Source organism: Falco cherrug, chromosome 6 (genome assembly GCF_023634085.1).
Source record: "Falco cherrug isolate bFalChe1 chromosome 6, bFalChe1.pri, whole genome shotgun sequence".
Taxonomy (NCBI): domain Eukaryota; kingdom Metazoa; phylum Chordata; class Aves; order Falconiformes; family Falconidae; genus Falco; species Falco cherrug.
The window spans coordinates 64665371-64683055 of NC_073702.1; the positions used below are offsets into that span (position 1 = coordinate 64665371).

General features: G+C 42.8%; 1 protein-coding gene across 3 annotated transcripts in view; it reads left to right on the forward strand.

Moving 5' to 3' along the window:
- Positions 1-14819, forward strand: part of FYN (FYN proto-oncogene, Src family tyrosine kinase) — a 143507-nt gene extending 128688 nt beyond the window's left edge. For all 3 annotated transcript variants that reach the window (XM_055714991.1, XM_055714993.1, XM_055714992.1), the window contains 2 exons: positions 3654-3785; positions 13209-14819. In XM_055714991.1, coding sequence (XP_055570966.1) covers positions 3654-3785; positions 13209-13417 — 341 coding nt within the window. In that variant the 3' untranslated portion in view covers positions 13418-14819. The remainder of the gene's footprint in view (positions 1-3653; positions 3786-13208) is intronic.
- Positions 14820-17685: the final 2866 nt, after the last annotated feature.

The following is a 17685-nucleotide window of genomic DNA, read 5'->3' on the forward strand; positions in this document are numbered from 1 at the left end:
AGCCTCAGAAGAAACCATGCTGAGAGTTGTACATCAAGGTCACTCAATTATCCCAGCCCCCTCTGCTCCTTCTCATCACGTGGCCTGCTTATAGCCAACAAAGAATTAAGGCAGAGCCGTGAATTGATTTTTCCCAAGGAAATCATCCTGGAGGATAACCTGTGTGAATACCTGGGCAGAGCTGGGCAGAGGTCCCAAGAACAGGGCTGACCCTCACAAAAATCCTCTGAGGTAGGGGGCAGGGCTAGCTGCCCTAACAGTAGAATGTATGAGCCGCTTTAGCTTGATGTGGTTGTGAGCAATGCAGAAACTCAAAAAAGGCTTTCCCCAGGCTGAAATGCTTCAAAAAAGGCACCGAGATAAAAGCTGCAGATTAGGACCTCACTTTGGAGCAAAGACAGGCTATCCTGACCTAACGAATGTGGTGTGCGGTTGGTTTGTACGCATGGAGTACTGACCTGCTAGTTTGTCATAAAAGAGTTCCAGCAAAAAAAAAGGTAAATCCCCCGCACTGATGTAAAATCTGCCTTCAAAGTAGGAGATAGGCTGCCTTGTCAGCTGGGGTAATTTAGCTTATCAGATTTATTAACATGCTTGTCAGTAATACGCATTTTATCTGATGATCTGATGCTGTAATTTGTTTGCAGCACAAAGTCAGCTTGTTTAATAAGCTGCTGAAGTCTGGGCAGAGGGAAGGGTGGGCTTTTTAATTGGTGTGTTGGAAAGAGAGTGAGCACAGAGACTGTGTGTCGGTCAGGAGCCATGCTGGCCTGTAGCAGTAGCAATCCGGGGGCTTCAGAGCAGTGCACTACCCTGTGTCTCCAGTGCCAGACATTAGATGGAAGGCAGCACCTTGGGAGGACCCCTGTTGGACACACACACATGCACACCCCCTTTCACACAAGCTGTGTGTGATCGCTTTGTGTTATGGCAGTGCGTGTGTCGTACCTGCAGCTGTGAAGGGGGCCAGCCTAGGACGTCCTCACTGGCCTCTGCTCTCCCCTCACTGATGGCTCTGCCATACTGGATTGCAGATTCTTTTGGACCATGTAAACCATGAGGCAGGGCTCTGCTAGCGACCTCTCTGCCAACCTTGACTTTCCCTTCTCCCTATCTATCACTTCAAACCAAAGTTCAGGAAATGCTGCACAAAATGCAGAACGTGATTTTTTATTGGTTGTTTTAGCCAGAGAATCACCCACAGCAGGGGCAACATAGAAATGTAGTGAGTAGCTACCCTGTTATCAGAAAATCCATAGCACAGACCATTTGTCTTCTCCAGCAGTGCTCATCACAGTCCAATGGGGCTCGTACTGCTTTAGCTCTCAGGAAAAGGGATGTGCTAGAATTGTCCCCCCTTCTCACCTACTTACCTTGCTTCTCATCTTCCCATGGTCCCTTGAGACACCACATACTCACTTCCCAGTACCACACAGGCCATAGATGAGGAAGGCAAAAATACCAGGGGAGTTGGCCACAAAGGAGTCTGAAGACATTTCTTTCCTCCAAAGATGAGTTGTAGTTGGTTGCTACCTTTGGATCCAAGGATGAAGCACAAGGGAATTAGACCAGATTTGGCTCAACTTCTCAGAAAATCACAGCTGGTTAAAAAAAAAACAAAATTGTTGAATAAATGTGTGTAACGCGAATGAGCAAACCCTCATGCTTGGCTATCTCACATACCACCAGCCAACGTCCAAGCCTTCGGGCTGCTGGTGAGCCTGGAGCTATTCATTCAGTTGGCATTGTGTGTGTGTGTGTACCATCTCAGCTGCGTGTTTGAGAGAGCAGAGGGATGTTGGCCCTCATATTCATGGCATGCCTGCATAAGCCCATCAAAAGCCATGCACTGTAGGTCTAGGGAACCCAGCCACCGGGTACATAGAGCATGCAGTTTTTCTGAGGATTGTCAAGGGATGCATAGCTGCAGGATCTGCCGGTGGCTGGGGGAGCCAGTTGCCAACCCCACATGACTGCTGGTGCTGGTGAGGCAGGGCCAGCTTCCAGGACAGAGGCTCAAGTGATAGCAGGCTGCTGCTGCAGAGATCTTGGACATCACGGCCAAGGTGGTTTTTAAGAGAAGATGAAGTTCTGTAAATGTTGAGTCTTGTAAACTAAGATTGGTCCCATGAAGAAGTGTAAATTAGGGAGATTGACAAAGCCAGGCACCAAAGTTTTAGCTCCTGCCTGCATATCAACTAATGAAAATACAGAAGAGGCAGACTTTATTGAAAGTGAGTAGACATCCAGAAATCCTGTAGCACCTTTGAAAATCTAACCATTGATGTGTTGATGCTTAACTAAAGTTCCTGACTTTAGGGATCTGAGACTTTGTCTGGCATCTTTTAATTCAGCAGGACTTACTTGAGCAACTGCATTTTTCCCTAGAAAAACGTATTTGTTTGAGTAATATTCTCTCTTAGGATCACTTACATATAGAGCAGGAAACATTTTAGCACACCTGATATTTTACTAAGTAAGGAGATGAGAATTACCATGTTTACTTTTTACTCTGAGTCAAGTCAGATTGTGGCTTATAGCAGAAGATAATGGGGCATCAAGCACTGGATGTGACGGCAGAACAGCACCAGCAGGGAACCGTAAACAGGGCTGTAACTTCACTCCCTGAGAGTGATTTGTCCATGTTGTTACACTTTCCACACTCCTCCTGAAAGCTAAGGGAACTTTTATGAGAGGGTGGTGAGAAGTCAAAAGTCAGTCTGTTTCCAAATTCAAGAGTGTTTGTCACTAGGGATCGGCAATAAGCAATGCAACTCTTTTGCCCCGTATGTTAATACAAGGCACCAGGGAAATGTCTGCATACTTTTTTGTACATACTACAAGTTAATTATTACCACAAGACTTTTCTTTAAAGTCATACTGAAAATATTTTCCCTAAGAAAACAGTAAATGATTGGAAAAGCAAATAAATCAGTGTTTAAAGGCTTGTTATCTTACCATCCTTACCACAACTGGCTCCTGCAGGCTCTGATGATGGATGAGCACATAAGAACTGCACCTATTTAAGGCACTACAGGGTTTTCAGTGCCAGGAGCTTAAAGTACACTGTCGAGTTATAAATCACAGGCCAAAGTTGTGCCTTGACATCACTGCACTCAAAGCAACTCCAATGGCAGTATTATTTTTAAGGCCTTGCATGTTGCTAATGAAGTAGTAGGTTTGTTCTTAATTTATGTTTTTGCCATGTTTGTTTGATTTGCATTTTGCTCAGCTTGAGCATGGAAACTGGGAGGTACATTTCCAATAAATCTCACTTCTGTTCATACGTGCTAACTGTCACTTGCAAATATCACAGGGTAATGCTAATTTAAACATTTTGGGAGAAATATTTTCTATTATGTTTGGCTTATTAGGTTTTCTTTTTTTTCCCCTTTATAAAACTTCAAACCTGAACTAAAAAGTTTTAGCCTTCTCTTGGGATGTGGGACAAACCCACCCATTCCCTGCTAAGTCTTTCCTTCTGCCCTGCGCAGACACCTGCCTGTCCTCTCTGACTGTGCTTCACAGAGCTGTTTGTTAACACTTGCCTGCAGATCTGTCCACCTGCACCTGTCAGAGCACAACAGTCACCTGTGAACGGGTACTTCCATTCTGTCGCTGTTCTGATTAAGGCTCATTTATTCTTTCATTAGGTGCCAAGTTCCCCATTAAATGGACTGCTCCAGAAGCGGCATTGTATGGAAGGTTCACAATAAAGTCAGATGTGTGGTCTTTTGGGATCCTACTGACAGAGCTGGTAACAAAAGGGAGAGTGCCATACCCAGGTAAGAAAACAGTCTAAACCCTGCTTCGCCCCAGGGAAAGAGTGGGAATGAGCCATGCGCTTATATTGGAATGTTTACTTATTTTCACTGAGCTCAGAGGAGGGTGGTTATCATGCGTAAGTTTCTCTATGCTTGAAAACAGTCCTGACTCTGCAAGCGGCTGTGTGATGGTCATGATAAAAATGACAAAAGGACAGAAAATCCAACATATCCATTTCTATTTTTTTAATTGTTCTCAATTCAATTAATATCCTTTCTAGCTAAATAATGAAAGCAAAGTAAAATTACTATACTGCGGAGCAAACAGCTCTCCATAGTATTGCATTCACTTTAAGATACCAACAGTTAAACTCCCAGAATGGCATTACTCCATTTATCCTGTCAGTCTGGTTCTCTGCAAGGTTTGATGACTGTCTGAATGTCTGGTATTACCAGATCTCTTTTTTATACACTCATATATTTCATTCCTTGCTTTCGAGGTGGATGGAAGGGAAAGAAAATAATTCTGCAATGTGCATGCTGGAGCTCATGGCAGGGTCACAGCGGGGCCAGATTCTCTGCACGGGGGAAGCGGAGGCCCCTTGGCTCTGTTGAAACCCTGCCAAGTATCCAATGGATTAAGATTTGTAGGAGGGGTGATTTGATCTGCCTATGCAGAAAGAGCTTTTCATTCCTTTGCCCCCCTGAAGATTGTAGGCATCCAGGTGAGGAGGCAAGGGGTGAGGTGAAAACAGTGCATTGCATGGAACAAAAAATTAATCCCTTCATTTTCTTATCAGCACAGATACTAACAACAGGGCATCTAGCTGCATCTTTATTCTTTTTTTAAAAAAAATTTTCTAAATACTCACCCAGTATGGCTGTGTGCACTCCAGCTGATTTAATGGAAAGTACCCTAAAGCAGTTTCAGTTTCACAGTCTGTGCCCTGATCAAGCAGTCAGATTTGTACATCAAATAGCTCAGGAGAAGCATCAAGGTGGAGTTCAGTTTATCCCGTGGTATCTCACACCACTTCAGAAGGCTGAACTCAGCAAAACTAAACTCCCAGGGTTTTACCAGGAATTGCAACTTTGCTAGCACCTAGCAGCCAGCAGCTAGTGTTTGGGACAAGAATACGGGAACTGGAAGGCTTCTCATGATCGGCAGTGAAATTTGGCGTGATTCACAGGAAGCAGCTTAGCAAAGCTGTGACTGTGACAACTGGATGACATGTTGCTGTGGAATGGATGAGTCCCTCCACCCAGCACTTCCCCTTACGAGTAAAGAAAAGCGGGTGTTGCCACCACTCGGAGTGGCTGTGTCAGTAGCCAGCACAAAGGCCTTCGGGCCATGAGGATTACTGGCAGTGGCGTGGGAGAACCATAATTTCTGCAGGTTTATTGAGGGTTAAATGCAGACACAACACGGTTCACAAAGGTTGAAGAAAAAGCGTGTGTAAGACTTAGCTGATGTGCTGATGCTCCCAGAGGGTGGAAAATGCTCCTCGCTGAGCTGCTGGAAAAGGAAATTCATAGTCACTACCAGCAGAATGGGTGCACAGGGGCTCTCGCCAGCCAGGGCAGAGTTAAGGTGAATTTTTTTCCCTGAGCTCCACATTGGTGGGGCAGAGATGGTTAGTGACTAAGCGTTCTCTCTGATCACAGGCATGAGCACAGACACATACACAAACACAGGAAAAATACTACTTCAGGCAAAAGTGACTGTCTAAGCCCACTGTTAACTCACAAGTTTGTAACTAGACACAGTGTTGGCCATGGCAGCAGGGGATGTCGGCTCTTCCCAAGTGTTCCTTTCCCTCCCTGAAGGAGAAGGAGGCCACTGGATGTGTGTTTTAAGTGCTTGCAATATATAATTTCTTGTAGCATCCATGACAGAAATCTCAGGCATGGTCTGTGTCCTGAAAATGTGGACAGTTTTATTACATGGCAGTTTGAGCACATCAAAGACCACTAGCGGCGTCTCTCCTCTCAGCACCATCCTCCCCCCTCATCCCTCACTACATAAAGCCCTCATACACTGAAAGTCCTTCCGGCTCACTCTCCTTCATCCACATTCGGAAGATATCAAGTATCTGGAAGCAATTTTTTGTGTGTTACACATGACAGAATAATGTTCCCGATGGTCATGTACTGCCTCAGTTATGCACTGCCCGAGCTCCACGCCAGGGCCCTTTCTCCCCTCTGGGACTCCTGCCCTGCTCAGCCAGGAGGCCTTAACCATTCTCATGGTCACCATCATTCTCCTCTCCAACAGTTTTACCTAAGGGCAGCCTCTATTTTAAATTTGAAATTCCGAAGTCTGTAGAAGTTTCAATTCGGTCTCATTCCCCAGACCATAACTGGGAAGGCTTTTATAGGCTGAGGTGGTGGAGGGGAACCGCAGCCTTCTCAGAAGGGTCTGTCTTTGCATGGAGCTTGAATAGAGGGCTCAGACTTCCCAAGGTGACAACAACCTCCTGACCTCCTCAGGAAATACTTTATTTTCCCCTGACATAGAAAGGATCGTCCATCTCCTGCTTCATACTGCAGAGGGGAAGGACCTCCTTGAAGGATAAAGCTTCATGAATTCATGTCTCTCTGGAGCAGGAAATAGGGTTCAGATGCACCCACAGGGCTTTTCCTGCCATGGCGGCACGGCTTACTTGAGGAGGAAAAGATGGGAGTTCAACCTCCCTGAGAGGCAAGACTCAGCCTCTTCACCCAAGTAGACAACCTATAGGTGAGAGAATGCGGTTTGTAGGCACTGGCAACCAAGACGTGCATTTTCAAGCTCTGGAAAGGGTCAGCCTTGAAACAAAAGGGGTCATGGAGCTGTCACTCTGCTGTAATACCCAGTTTCTGAAATAGTTGTGGGCACGTTGTCCTGATGTTCCTGCTTACAGCGTGAAGCACGTGAAGCACGCCCGGGGAGCCGGGAGAGGCCCTCAGACAAAAGGACTGCTCTCTTGTGTGACAAGGTCTTAGTGCATGGAGAGGTTATTTATAGCACACACCCCAGTCCTGTGGTGGTAACTATGCCCGCAGGGCACTGTACCTCATGCCTTGGAGAAGCGGGCATTGTTTTAAGCTTGTGTAGAAGGAGGGAAAAGCACAGCGAGGACAGTAGGAGAAGGTAGGCGGTATGTAAGAGGGGAACAGACTGAGTGGAACAGGACTTGACGTTCGTTGTCCTCCAGATTTCAACCAGTTCCTGTCCTGGTGCCCCATTTTGGAAGACAGACTGGAGCAGTGGCAGACATATGAGCAGTAAAGGTTTTTCTGGCAGAGATGAAGATCAGACTCAAATCTGAGTTCATAATCAAATCTTGCCCCAGACCCTAGAGCTCCCACAAGCAAGGCCGACATTTTGATAGGTGTCCTTATCTTCATCCTTCAGCCTGTTTCTCATCAATAGATGAAATGGACCGCTATGATAACTAATTTATTAGTACGTTTCCTAGCCTTTCCTCATGCTTCCCTATTCTTCTCACAAGGCAGCAGACTGAAACAAGCAACTTTTTCAGTCTTTCTGCGCATTGAGATTCTGTTTCAGTTATTATAGTGGGGAAATAAACAACTAGATATGGGCAGAAGAGGAGCCAAGTTTAAAAAATAGTCTGCTTAGCTGACTTTTTTCAGTGTCTGTTTCTTTCCCCTTTCACAAATTCCCCTTGGATCTTAGTTTGGGGTTTTTGGATGGAGTTTAAGAGTAGGCTGTATATCTCTAGCAGTAGTCAGAGAATTTGGGGGTTTTAACATGTTGTCTTTTGGATAAGCAAAAACCTCAGCTGCACTAAATGAGCACCTCTGAACTTGCCTCTTCTGCTTCTGCTGCACTTGTCACATCAAGACCACTTACATTTTATGTGTAGCGTGTCAGCCACCATGATGCTATCCACATTGCTGCCTCTGGCCAGGCAGGTCTTTGAGTGTGGGCTCCAAGCAGCTCTGCAGTCCCTGGGGAGCTGCGCTCAGCCTCCTCATCACTGGGGGAAGCTGGACCACAAAGTGCCGGAGAGCGCATGGCAGGCTGCCCAAGCCGGGGGTTGGGTACGTGTCAGTGAGCCGGCATATGTGTCTGTACCATCATCATGGATGGCAGATAAGGAGCTGAGAGAGATGGGGACTCAGCACACAGCACAGGTAAGCTCAGGTGGATTTCTTTGTAAGCAGGAAAGTTCTGCTCACAAATGCTGTAGCTTAAAGTTTCATCTCTTACACTAAGCAAATAATAACTTATTTAAAACGAACAAACAAACAAACAAAAAAACCCAACAGATATTGATAGCCTAGCTTTGTGGTGTTTTGAGGATGGGGAGTTTGGCGGGGGTTTCGGGTCATAATTTCTAAATTAAGTGGCATGACTTCCAGATTTTTAAAACTTGCTGCTACTTTTGCATAGAAATAACTGGATTCATATTGTACTCAGTAAGGACAGCATTATGCTTCAAAAGGGTTGTCTTCCTCTCAGAGCAGCTTTCCTGTTCCCTTCAGTGCGCTAACGTGCCTGCATGTGGAATAATCCCCCTGTCTAAGTCCCATATCCCATCCCTCTGGCACAGATCTCACATCTGGCTTTCCTTTGTGGCTGCCCATGGAAGTTAGGAATTCTGCTTCTAGATCAAACTGAACAAAACCCAGAAATCAACCTGCCTGTGTTTTACCTCTCTCTTTTGAAAGCATGCTCTGAGTGCCAATGCGATCTAGCCCCTCTGGACGACTACACAGTTTTACTTTCTCAACTGTCCTAGAGAAGGGCCGATATGTCCAGTCCTGAGGAACCTTTGAACATGAGCAGAAGCACAGCTCTGGGTTCTTGGAGAATCTGAAATCCAGCATTTCTAGAGATAGACAGCAGCTGAGCTGTTGTTTTAAGAGTCCTACTTTAAACATTTGTGTATTAGTTTGATCATTCATCGGAAAGCATGCAGTGGGTCTTGACGGAGCATAATTCTCAGTTCAACAGAAGAAAGCAAGAATAAAGTGTCATAAAACCATCACTGTCCTCACTGGACTTCACATTGCCCACAGTAATCTATATAGCTTATTAGCTTGGCATGTGAGGATGGTACTTAGTTACAGTTCCAGAAGAGCAGCATTGCCCAGATCTGTGCTATTTGCACATCTGCTATGCTCCATCTAACCAGTCTCCTCAGAGCACTTCAAAGTACTTTCCAGTGTTTTCTTTAGCCACAACTGGAAACTTTACATCCTCTTTTATGTCACAGTAACTCTTACTACTGCAGCTTTTCTAGGAAAAGTCAAGAAGCATTGCGTTTCTGTCCCCAGTCCATATGGGCAGTAGATTTTTATTGTATTGAGCATTAAAGTGGCCATATCCTGTGGCATCCTAAGGTTATTGGAGGTTTCACTAATAAAGCTCTGTGGTGGGAGGTTATTTCATTTTTGGTCTTCTCAGGGAATAAAAGGTTAATGGAAAAGCCATCTTTTGGAAATTGGATGTTTCCTTCTTGGTCCAAATGGTAACTCTAGAAACATCATAAACATAAACTGATTTTTCAAGCAGATGAAATAGCTGTAGTTCACAGCAGAATATCGCTGAGTATTTTATGCCACAGATTTAAGGATTTTAGGATAAACTTTTAAGGGGTCTAGAAGTGTACTGCAAGCAGAATTTCATTTATTATTTACTAAAAGAGCTGAAACTCTCAGGTATTCATTAGGAGAGAGGAGTTGTACAGACTGCTCAGATATTCTTTCTGTGGTGTTAGAAGTGCAGATGCAACAGGCTCCTGCGATCAAAAGAGAAACACTAAAACTTGTACGATAAGTTAAGCAAATCTAGATAATAGGTTTGTAAGCATAAATAGACCTTTAAAGAGGTAAAAGTATGCCTGAAAGACTGCTATTTTTATGTCTGACTAAAAATCAGATCAATTTGGAAAAAAAAAGAAGTCTTTGAAACTCCTTTTTTAAATTAGCAGCACACATCAAAACCAACAGAATTTCTTTGGCAAATCCTAGGTGCTGCAGCCCTTGATGGATGTATGAATTCCAGTAAGGAACATGAGGATTACTTGGTTTAGTTTCATATCAAGGTTTTACTGGGAGGGAGGGGAAAAGAGAAAGGAGAAGAAGGGCATTTTCCTGGATTATATCATGATGAGAAAACCTGGCTTGACTGACTTTCCAGGGGCAAAAAATGACTATGATTTCAGACAGCAATGTTCTTTTTTCTACTTTTTTTTGAAAAAGGGAAGTGAAGAGCTGTTTCTGTTTTTTCCTTCCCCCCCTCTCTCCTCAGGGTTTTTCTTCCAGCATAAAGTTCATTATCAAGTTTCAGACTGTGCTTTGCAGTACTGAGTAATGCACTGGATAAAAATACCAAACATTTGATATCTTGGAATAACAAATCAGCTGGGAAGGAGCTTTTCTGCTGCTGTTGCTTCTACCCATGTTGTACTTAAAGGGGTACTGCCAAAATAAAAACAAAGTATGCAATTTGTATATGGGAGTTACTGGTAACACTTATTTTCATAGTCTTTAATATGTAAGGGAAGCAAAGCACAGCAAAAGTTCTTATCCCAAAACGTGAGGTAATTCAGCTGATTCAAAGACAAGGATATGAAAAAAGGGTATCGATTTTTGTTCAAAACACAAATCTAAAAAACTAGTATTGAAAACACAATGTGAGCAAAATGCACATTTTTTTCTTGTAGCATCTTGAAAACAGCAAGGCTGGAAGGTTGGTGCTGCCACTGGCTTGGTGATGACTAGCAGACTACTACCATTGCTTTGTAATTTAGTAAAAAAGTAAAGTGTGTTTGAAAATGTTCTTGTTGGGTAATGCAGAACACCCAAACATTTGTTCAGTGTGTGGCAAGATTTTATGGTTTGTTGTGAGCCTGTGTGACCTAACAACATCAATTTGGAGTCGGTAATACAAGAGAACCTTAATTCTTTGCAGAATCTGATGTCTGCAGAAGACCGTTATTGCTCTGTTTTCATCATTCTGTGGAGTCCTAACCACAGACCACTTCAGGTGCCATGCAGAGTGTTTGCTCCTACTCGTAAACATCTAATGCCAAAAATACAAGTGGGTGGATGCAGGTGATAAATCAAGCACAAGCAGCCAGTGTTAAAGTGTTGGTCTGCAGGTTAGGGAATACTATAAATCGGTAATCTAAATTTATTTTTGGACAAGTCTTATGAGGAGCCCGCTGGCTGAGGGAACTGGGGTTGTTTAGCCAGGAGCAGAGGAGGCTCGGGAGGATCTTACTGCTCTCTGCAACAAAAGGAGGTTGGAGGCAGGTGGGGGTAGGTCTCTTCTCCCAGATAACAGGCAATAGGACAAGACAAAACAGTCTCAAGTTGCACCAGGGAAGGTTTAGATTGGATATTGGGAAAAATGTCTTCACAAAAAAGGGTTGTCAGGCATTGGAACAGGCTGCCTGGGGAAGTAGTGGCATCACCATTCCTGGAAGTGTTTCAAAAATGCGTAGATGCAGTGCTTAGGGACATGGTTTAGTGGTGGACTTGGCAGTCCTGGGTTAGTGGTTGGACTTGATGATCTTAAAGGTCTTTTCCAACCTAAATGATTCAATGATTCTAAAGGGAACAGTGAGGAGAAGTTTGTAGGAGGATGAGGCAGTTTTCTAGGGAGGTTCCTCCATGTGCAACAGGCAGCATAAGAAACAGCGTAAGATGAGCTTATTTGAAAATTGAAGGTGCTGCAGTAAGCTAACCAGAACTGTGAATTGACCAGGACATGGCCAAATGCTAGTGGGGCAGCCTGTGGGAGGCTTTGAAAGTGAAGACAAGAGCTGGTATTTTACCTACTAAGCAACAAGGAGCAAGTGGCAAGACCATGCAAGGGGTAGTTACAGTAGCAGGCTAGGAAAATTATCCTCGTGGAGACACTGCAAATGGATATCAGCAGGAGGAAATTACCCTGTCAAGATAAGAAGAAAAGGCGTTTTGTAATCCTAACATGAGAATCTAGATGTGGATGGTCAGGAAAGGCTGTATTTTGCAGATGCTTTTTTCAAAACATTTTTAAGAATTAAACACAGCCAAGGCATGAGGACACAGAGTAAAGACCAAATCCAAGGATACAGCTAAGTTACCAGCCTAAATGCTCTGCAGTGTAAGGAATTATTCCCACTAGTCAAGGTGTAGAGTAGAAAAATGAGTCTGTATTGAAGAAGGTGGTTGAATTATTTCTCACAAATCAGTTTACCAAAAATACAACGTAGAGATGATCCCCTGGGTCCTGACGGTAGAACAAGAAAATTCTCCAAGAGGACACCGTGAAAGAACAGAGCAGAGGAGACGCAGGGAAGGATGGTGTCATGGAAGCCAGGGAGAGGATAACGTAACAGAAAGAGCAACATCAAGGGCCTGGTTTCTAGGTTTGGTCATGGAGGAACTTAAGTGTTTCTTAACTAGATTTCCTGCAGAGCTGCTTTGCAGGACCCACTAAGTCAGCGGAGTGAAGCCTGCAGGTATTTTTCAGCAGAGGACTGGGCAGGGCTTGCCAACTGGAAAGCCACAAAGCTTGCAGGCAGTGTGCACTCTTTCTCTGAAATACTTCTGCATGCCTGCGGTGCCTCTTACCTTTGGTACTGTTAAAAAGCCGAAGGAATTACTTAAAGAGATATTTAAACAAAAGTTTTAAGACTGCGATTGAAGTATGGTGACAGGCACTTCAGCAGAGGAATCAAGGGTTTAAGGGTTTGCATAGAAAAGCCAAGGTAGCAAAGAGCCTGGCTTGCCTCTTAGAGACAAGCATGATGGTAATATAACTTTCTGCCTTTTTTGGAGTGAGAGTTATGGTTCTGCGGTGGAGCTGTTTTGCTTGACATCTGACTTGTCTTCTGAGCAACTTTGTTCTCTTCTGGGTTGGGGTGGAACAGTGGAATGTGGTAGAAACAATACTAACCAGCACAGATCAAGGGAGTGGAGATCAGCAGCAGCAGTAAGCTTCTGAACTGACGCTGAAGGTAATGCTGCTAGACATCACTGGTAGCCCAAAGTAGCAGCATGACCTCACGGAACACTTCAAGAAAGGCCCACACTCAGTGTGCGGGTTTCAAAAATTCATCCTGATTTCTTGAATTTTGAATAGTATTTGTTGTAATGCATTCCTTTTCCTTAACCACTTCACATAATGTATTTCACGGCTGCTGTTGTTGGAGAGGGAAAGTGCCAAATCCTGCCCGTTGTGAATAAGCCAAGAGGGTAACCATGGGAGCAGCACTTCACTCATCACTGGATCCTAAAATTCTCTACTGAGAAAGAAAATAATCCAGGTTACCTTGCAGTAGGTGAAGAGATGAAACAGGACGTTGGGGTGGGTTTGTTTTGCTTGTCTGAACCAAAAGAAATTGGTATGATTGAGAAAACCATAGGTATGGTAGACATAGTTATACTCAGATTAATTTCCCTGTAATTTAACAATGTGGATTTGTATGCCCTTTACAGGCATGAATAACCGTGAAGTCTTGGAGCAAGTAGAACGTGGTTATCGGATGCCATGTCCTCAGGACTGTCCCATCTCCTTGCACGAGCTTATGATCCACTGCTGGAAAAAAGACCCAGAGGAGCGTCCAACCTTCGAATATTTGCAGGGTTTCCTTGAAGACTACTTCACTGCAACAGAACCCCAGTACCAGCCTGGTGACAACCTGTAAATCTCTGGTCTCCAGACACTGTCATGAATTGCCAGGTGTTTCTCAGCCCTGCCCCACCTGCCCTTCAGCTTCCAACTCCATGAACGGCTTCTCCAGAGTGCAGCACTTCCAGCACTGCCGTGCACAGGAGGGGCTGAAGCTGGGAACTTCCATAGCCCTTGCCTATGACCACTTGTCCTAATAATCTGAATGTCCTGGATGAAAAGGAGAAAAACACTTGTTTTTTTCTTAATCAAAGACTCCAAAACTGCATTGTATTGATGTTATGTAAACTGCAAAACCTCTGTTCATTGTAAATAGTAACTCAGTGCCAATAACTGATCCTAGTGCTTTCCTTTTTTTAAAACGCAAAACCTATGTGATTTTAACTAGTCTTCTCCTGATTCAACTAAAAGTATTATTTTCCAGAAGTGGCCTCTTTGTCTAAAACATTTTTTTCCATGTTTTAACAAATAAATAAATAAAAAATCAGGACAGGTGTTTGGTTTTTTGCTTTTTTATATGTAAAATATATATAATATATATACATACCTGTACATACAGTATATGGGTGCTATTGCAGAGGAAACTCATTTGGAACTGAATGAATCCTGCTGCAGCAGTACCCAGAAAGCGATAATTTTACTGCAGACATGAAAACACTGGTGGGATTCTGAAAGCCAGTGATCTAATTTTTGGCTTTTGCCAAGCATGATTTTTTTAAATTGGATTGCACTTTTTGTTTATGATTATGTACCTGTAGATGGTTGTAACTTTGCTCTTTCAGGAATCATGTGCTGTATTTACAGTAATGTTTCCAATGTTTGACAAGTGTGTGATGATTTGTTCTTGAAATTAAAACGAACATATTTAAAGCAAGAAAACTACACCATCATTGTTTGAACTGGAAAATTGAAACTGCAAGGACTTCTTGTATCAAAACATGTATACTGAAATGTTTCAAAAAGATTTATTAAGCAGTGTAACCACATTCAGATGGTCTTAAAATCATAGCATTTTAGCCACGTCCACCTGCTAAATTGTTGGTCATGCAACTAGGATTTTTCTGTTCTATGTGTAACATTTTTCCATTGTAAAATAAGTGTGTTAAATGTCCTGTACTGCTAATGAAATTACTTTCTCTATGTCTGCAAGTTCTCCAGTGGAATGACTATGCACTTCTTTACATTTCATGGGGGATGCACAGAACAAAGTATTACCTTTTCAGTTGTCTGTACCAGCCTTGAATTACTTACGTTTAACCAAAAAAAAAAAAAAAATTCCTTTCTATTTCTATTGAGTTTTTAATACTGAGTTGCAAATTTTAAAGTCTTAATTACATTTTGTTATGGTTTATTTGCAAGTTTACATTTTAAAACTGTTTAACTTTCTTAATTTAGTAATTAAAAAAAAGAGCATTTTACATTCGGATAGTTGTTCTTTTGTTTAAACTGTGGAGATAATGGTGGAGATGAGATAAAAACTTTTCAAGGAGGGATATTGTGCCATTTGGGGCATCTTATTTCATAGGAGTATGCAGACCAGTCACCTATGGGACATCATTTTCCAAATTATGAAGTCAATATGTTTTTTTAACAGCTGGAGTTCAACTGTAAGGAAGATGATTGAATGCATAGGTAGTCTGTCATTTCTCTGTTCTACAAGCAGTTTATTCTTTAATAGTTCTGTTGCATTTATCGTGAATACTTTTACATTTACAAGTGTTGCAGGAAAAGTTTTTCTATGCCTTGTATTGCTGTTATTGCTTTAAAATATTGCAGCCAAGTAAGACTTCCTGACAGTTGAAACTTTTTAAAAAATTATCTTAGATTGTGAATTCATATTCTGAATACTCACACATTTTCTAAAGAGAACCTTTTTCTGTTCCTGAAAACTAACCCAATAATGAATTGAGGCTCAGAGAACAAACTGTCATCATTGTTTTAATGTTTTCTATACAAGACATTGACTGAAAATCCTCTTGCAAAGGAGGCTTCCACACTTAGCCTTTCTTGAAGTGTGAATTTATATGGCAGTGTTGCTTGTTACCAGATTTCCATGATAAATTGGTTAACGTTTTACATGTAGAGTCTATAAGTAATGTTATGTACATGGTATATTCAATGTTGCTGTACCTGTAGCTGTGGAGTACTGAAGAGGCCATAATTCCCGTTGGACTTTTAGCTTCCTCTTAGTACTCGCAAAGCAAGTCGTGGTCCTCTTTTCTCCCACAGCTACCCCCCTGCCTTAAAATGTCATCCACTGAACTGAGGACTCCATAGCAACTTAGCAGGCTGCCAAAGCCAAAATGTCACGTACTCAGCCCAGTGCTCGGTGGTAAAGCATGGCCATTCTGCCAGGTTCCTTAGCAGCCTCTGCTATGCCACAAACTTAAGTGCAGTTTCCATCTGTAAGGCGGGACGAGCCTAAAACATTAGTTTTGCCTATGTTTCTCGTTGGAAGTAAGACTCAGAAGGGGCGTTGTTGGGGTTTTATGGCCTTTATTTCTGATACTTGGGTTTGCTGTTTCTTGTATTGCATTCAGTCTATGAGTACCATGTTGGTCTCTGCCGCATCTCTGCCTGCAGCTGGCTTGTGTGCAGACTGGTGCTGCTGTTGAGTGGCAAATCCACACCATTTCTCATCGGTAGCATTTCTGCTTCTTTTTCTTAATGTTGGGAGTTTTGTTGTTTGGGTTTTTTAATCTCTGAAATAAAAATGTTAGCAAAAATTTAAACAAGGTTGTTAGCATTTTTGCTATAAATTAATAAAAACGTTTTCTTAAGCACTGTGTATACACCACAAATAGCCGTGTGGTGACTGTAACAGGAGAATTCTGAGATTAAGAATCCCCTGTGCCCTCCAGTAACTTTTTTTAATGTAAGGCTAAATAAATCCCATCCAGATAAAACCAATTGGCCAAGCATTTCCCCCATCAGCTCACCCGGCTCCCAACCAATCCATGGTGTGGCAGTGAAGTTCCAGTAAAGGTGACCTACCAGCAGCTGAAAGGACTCTGTGGGGTGACCCAGGCACCTCTAGGCCAAGCTTAATCCAATACCAGTCCCTGGAAGAATGATGGATGGGTGAAAATGCAATGCTGCCATGAAAGGGAGGGTTAGTACGATTAATGCCTGTTACCGTATTTCTGTGGGAAAGAAATGGTGTGAGACTTGGTGGGCCTTTGGAAAAAAACATTTGTCAAAGGCGCTAGCATGATATTCTTTGGCTTCTGCAGACAGTGTTTGACTTAGTTCTATATGCCACTCTGGTTTTGATTTAATTGCCAAAAGCAAAGTAAATATAAAACAGAAAAGTGATTAACTGCTAAAATTTCAAGAATGATCACAAATGGAAAATCTGTCTCCAGTGCAAGTGTTTCCTCTGAAGCCTCTGGACTGGAACGGACTACCTGCACACTGAGAAGGCAGATTGCTAAATGTATTTGACCTTGCCACATAACTTCAAGGTGAGTGGGAAGTTGCTCAAATTGATTTTAATATGCACCATCCTTTTCTCAAAGGCTGCAATAAAAAATGCAGTACACTAATGAATGCTACCACATTGTACCCAAGGGGTTTAAGGGCCTCACATGAGGCTGAGCCCAAGCATGCAAAAGCTATTAGGAGATATACAGTAGCTCCTCTTCTAATGTGTAGACAATATTCATTCATCAAAGAAGTCTTTTCCTGTCTAATGGGAAATTACCACCAGCAGTGCAGACAAAAGGATATTTATTTTCTCCAGTTGTGTCCGTTTAAGGGTCTGTCTGTCTCTCAAGAATAATTGAAGTCTGTTTGTAGTTCAGAAATCTCATTGCGTTCTGCAATCTCGGTAAACAGTGATTGTAATTTCCTGTGACTCACACACAGGGAAATTTTATCACTGAAGGGGCTTCTGTCAATTGGGGCAGCATTCCCTGCCATCTTAACTGAAGAAGGGGGCACTTCAGTTCCAGATTTTCCTGCACAGACCAAACCAGAACCCACGTCCTTTCAGCAGAGAAGGGAAAAAGGCCCCTTGCCAGGATGCCACTGGCATAGGGTGTTAGTCTCTCCCTCTAGTGCTTCTGAATTTGTCAGAACTTCTCACAGCTAAAATCAGGTTGCTGAGGTTCATTTTGAATGTTAGAGGGGAAATACTAGCTTCACTTAAGTCTGTGAGATATTTTCTGTTGACCTGTAATACAGCCAGTGTTCTTATGTGTATGTATATACACCTCTATATCTCACGATGCAATTTGCACACAAAAACATCGATACCTACACAAGCATCAATCCATCCCCTGG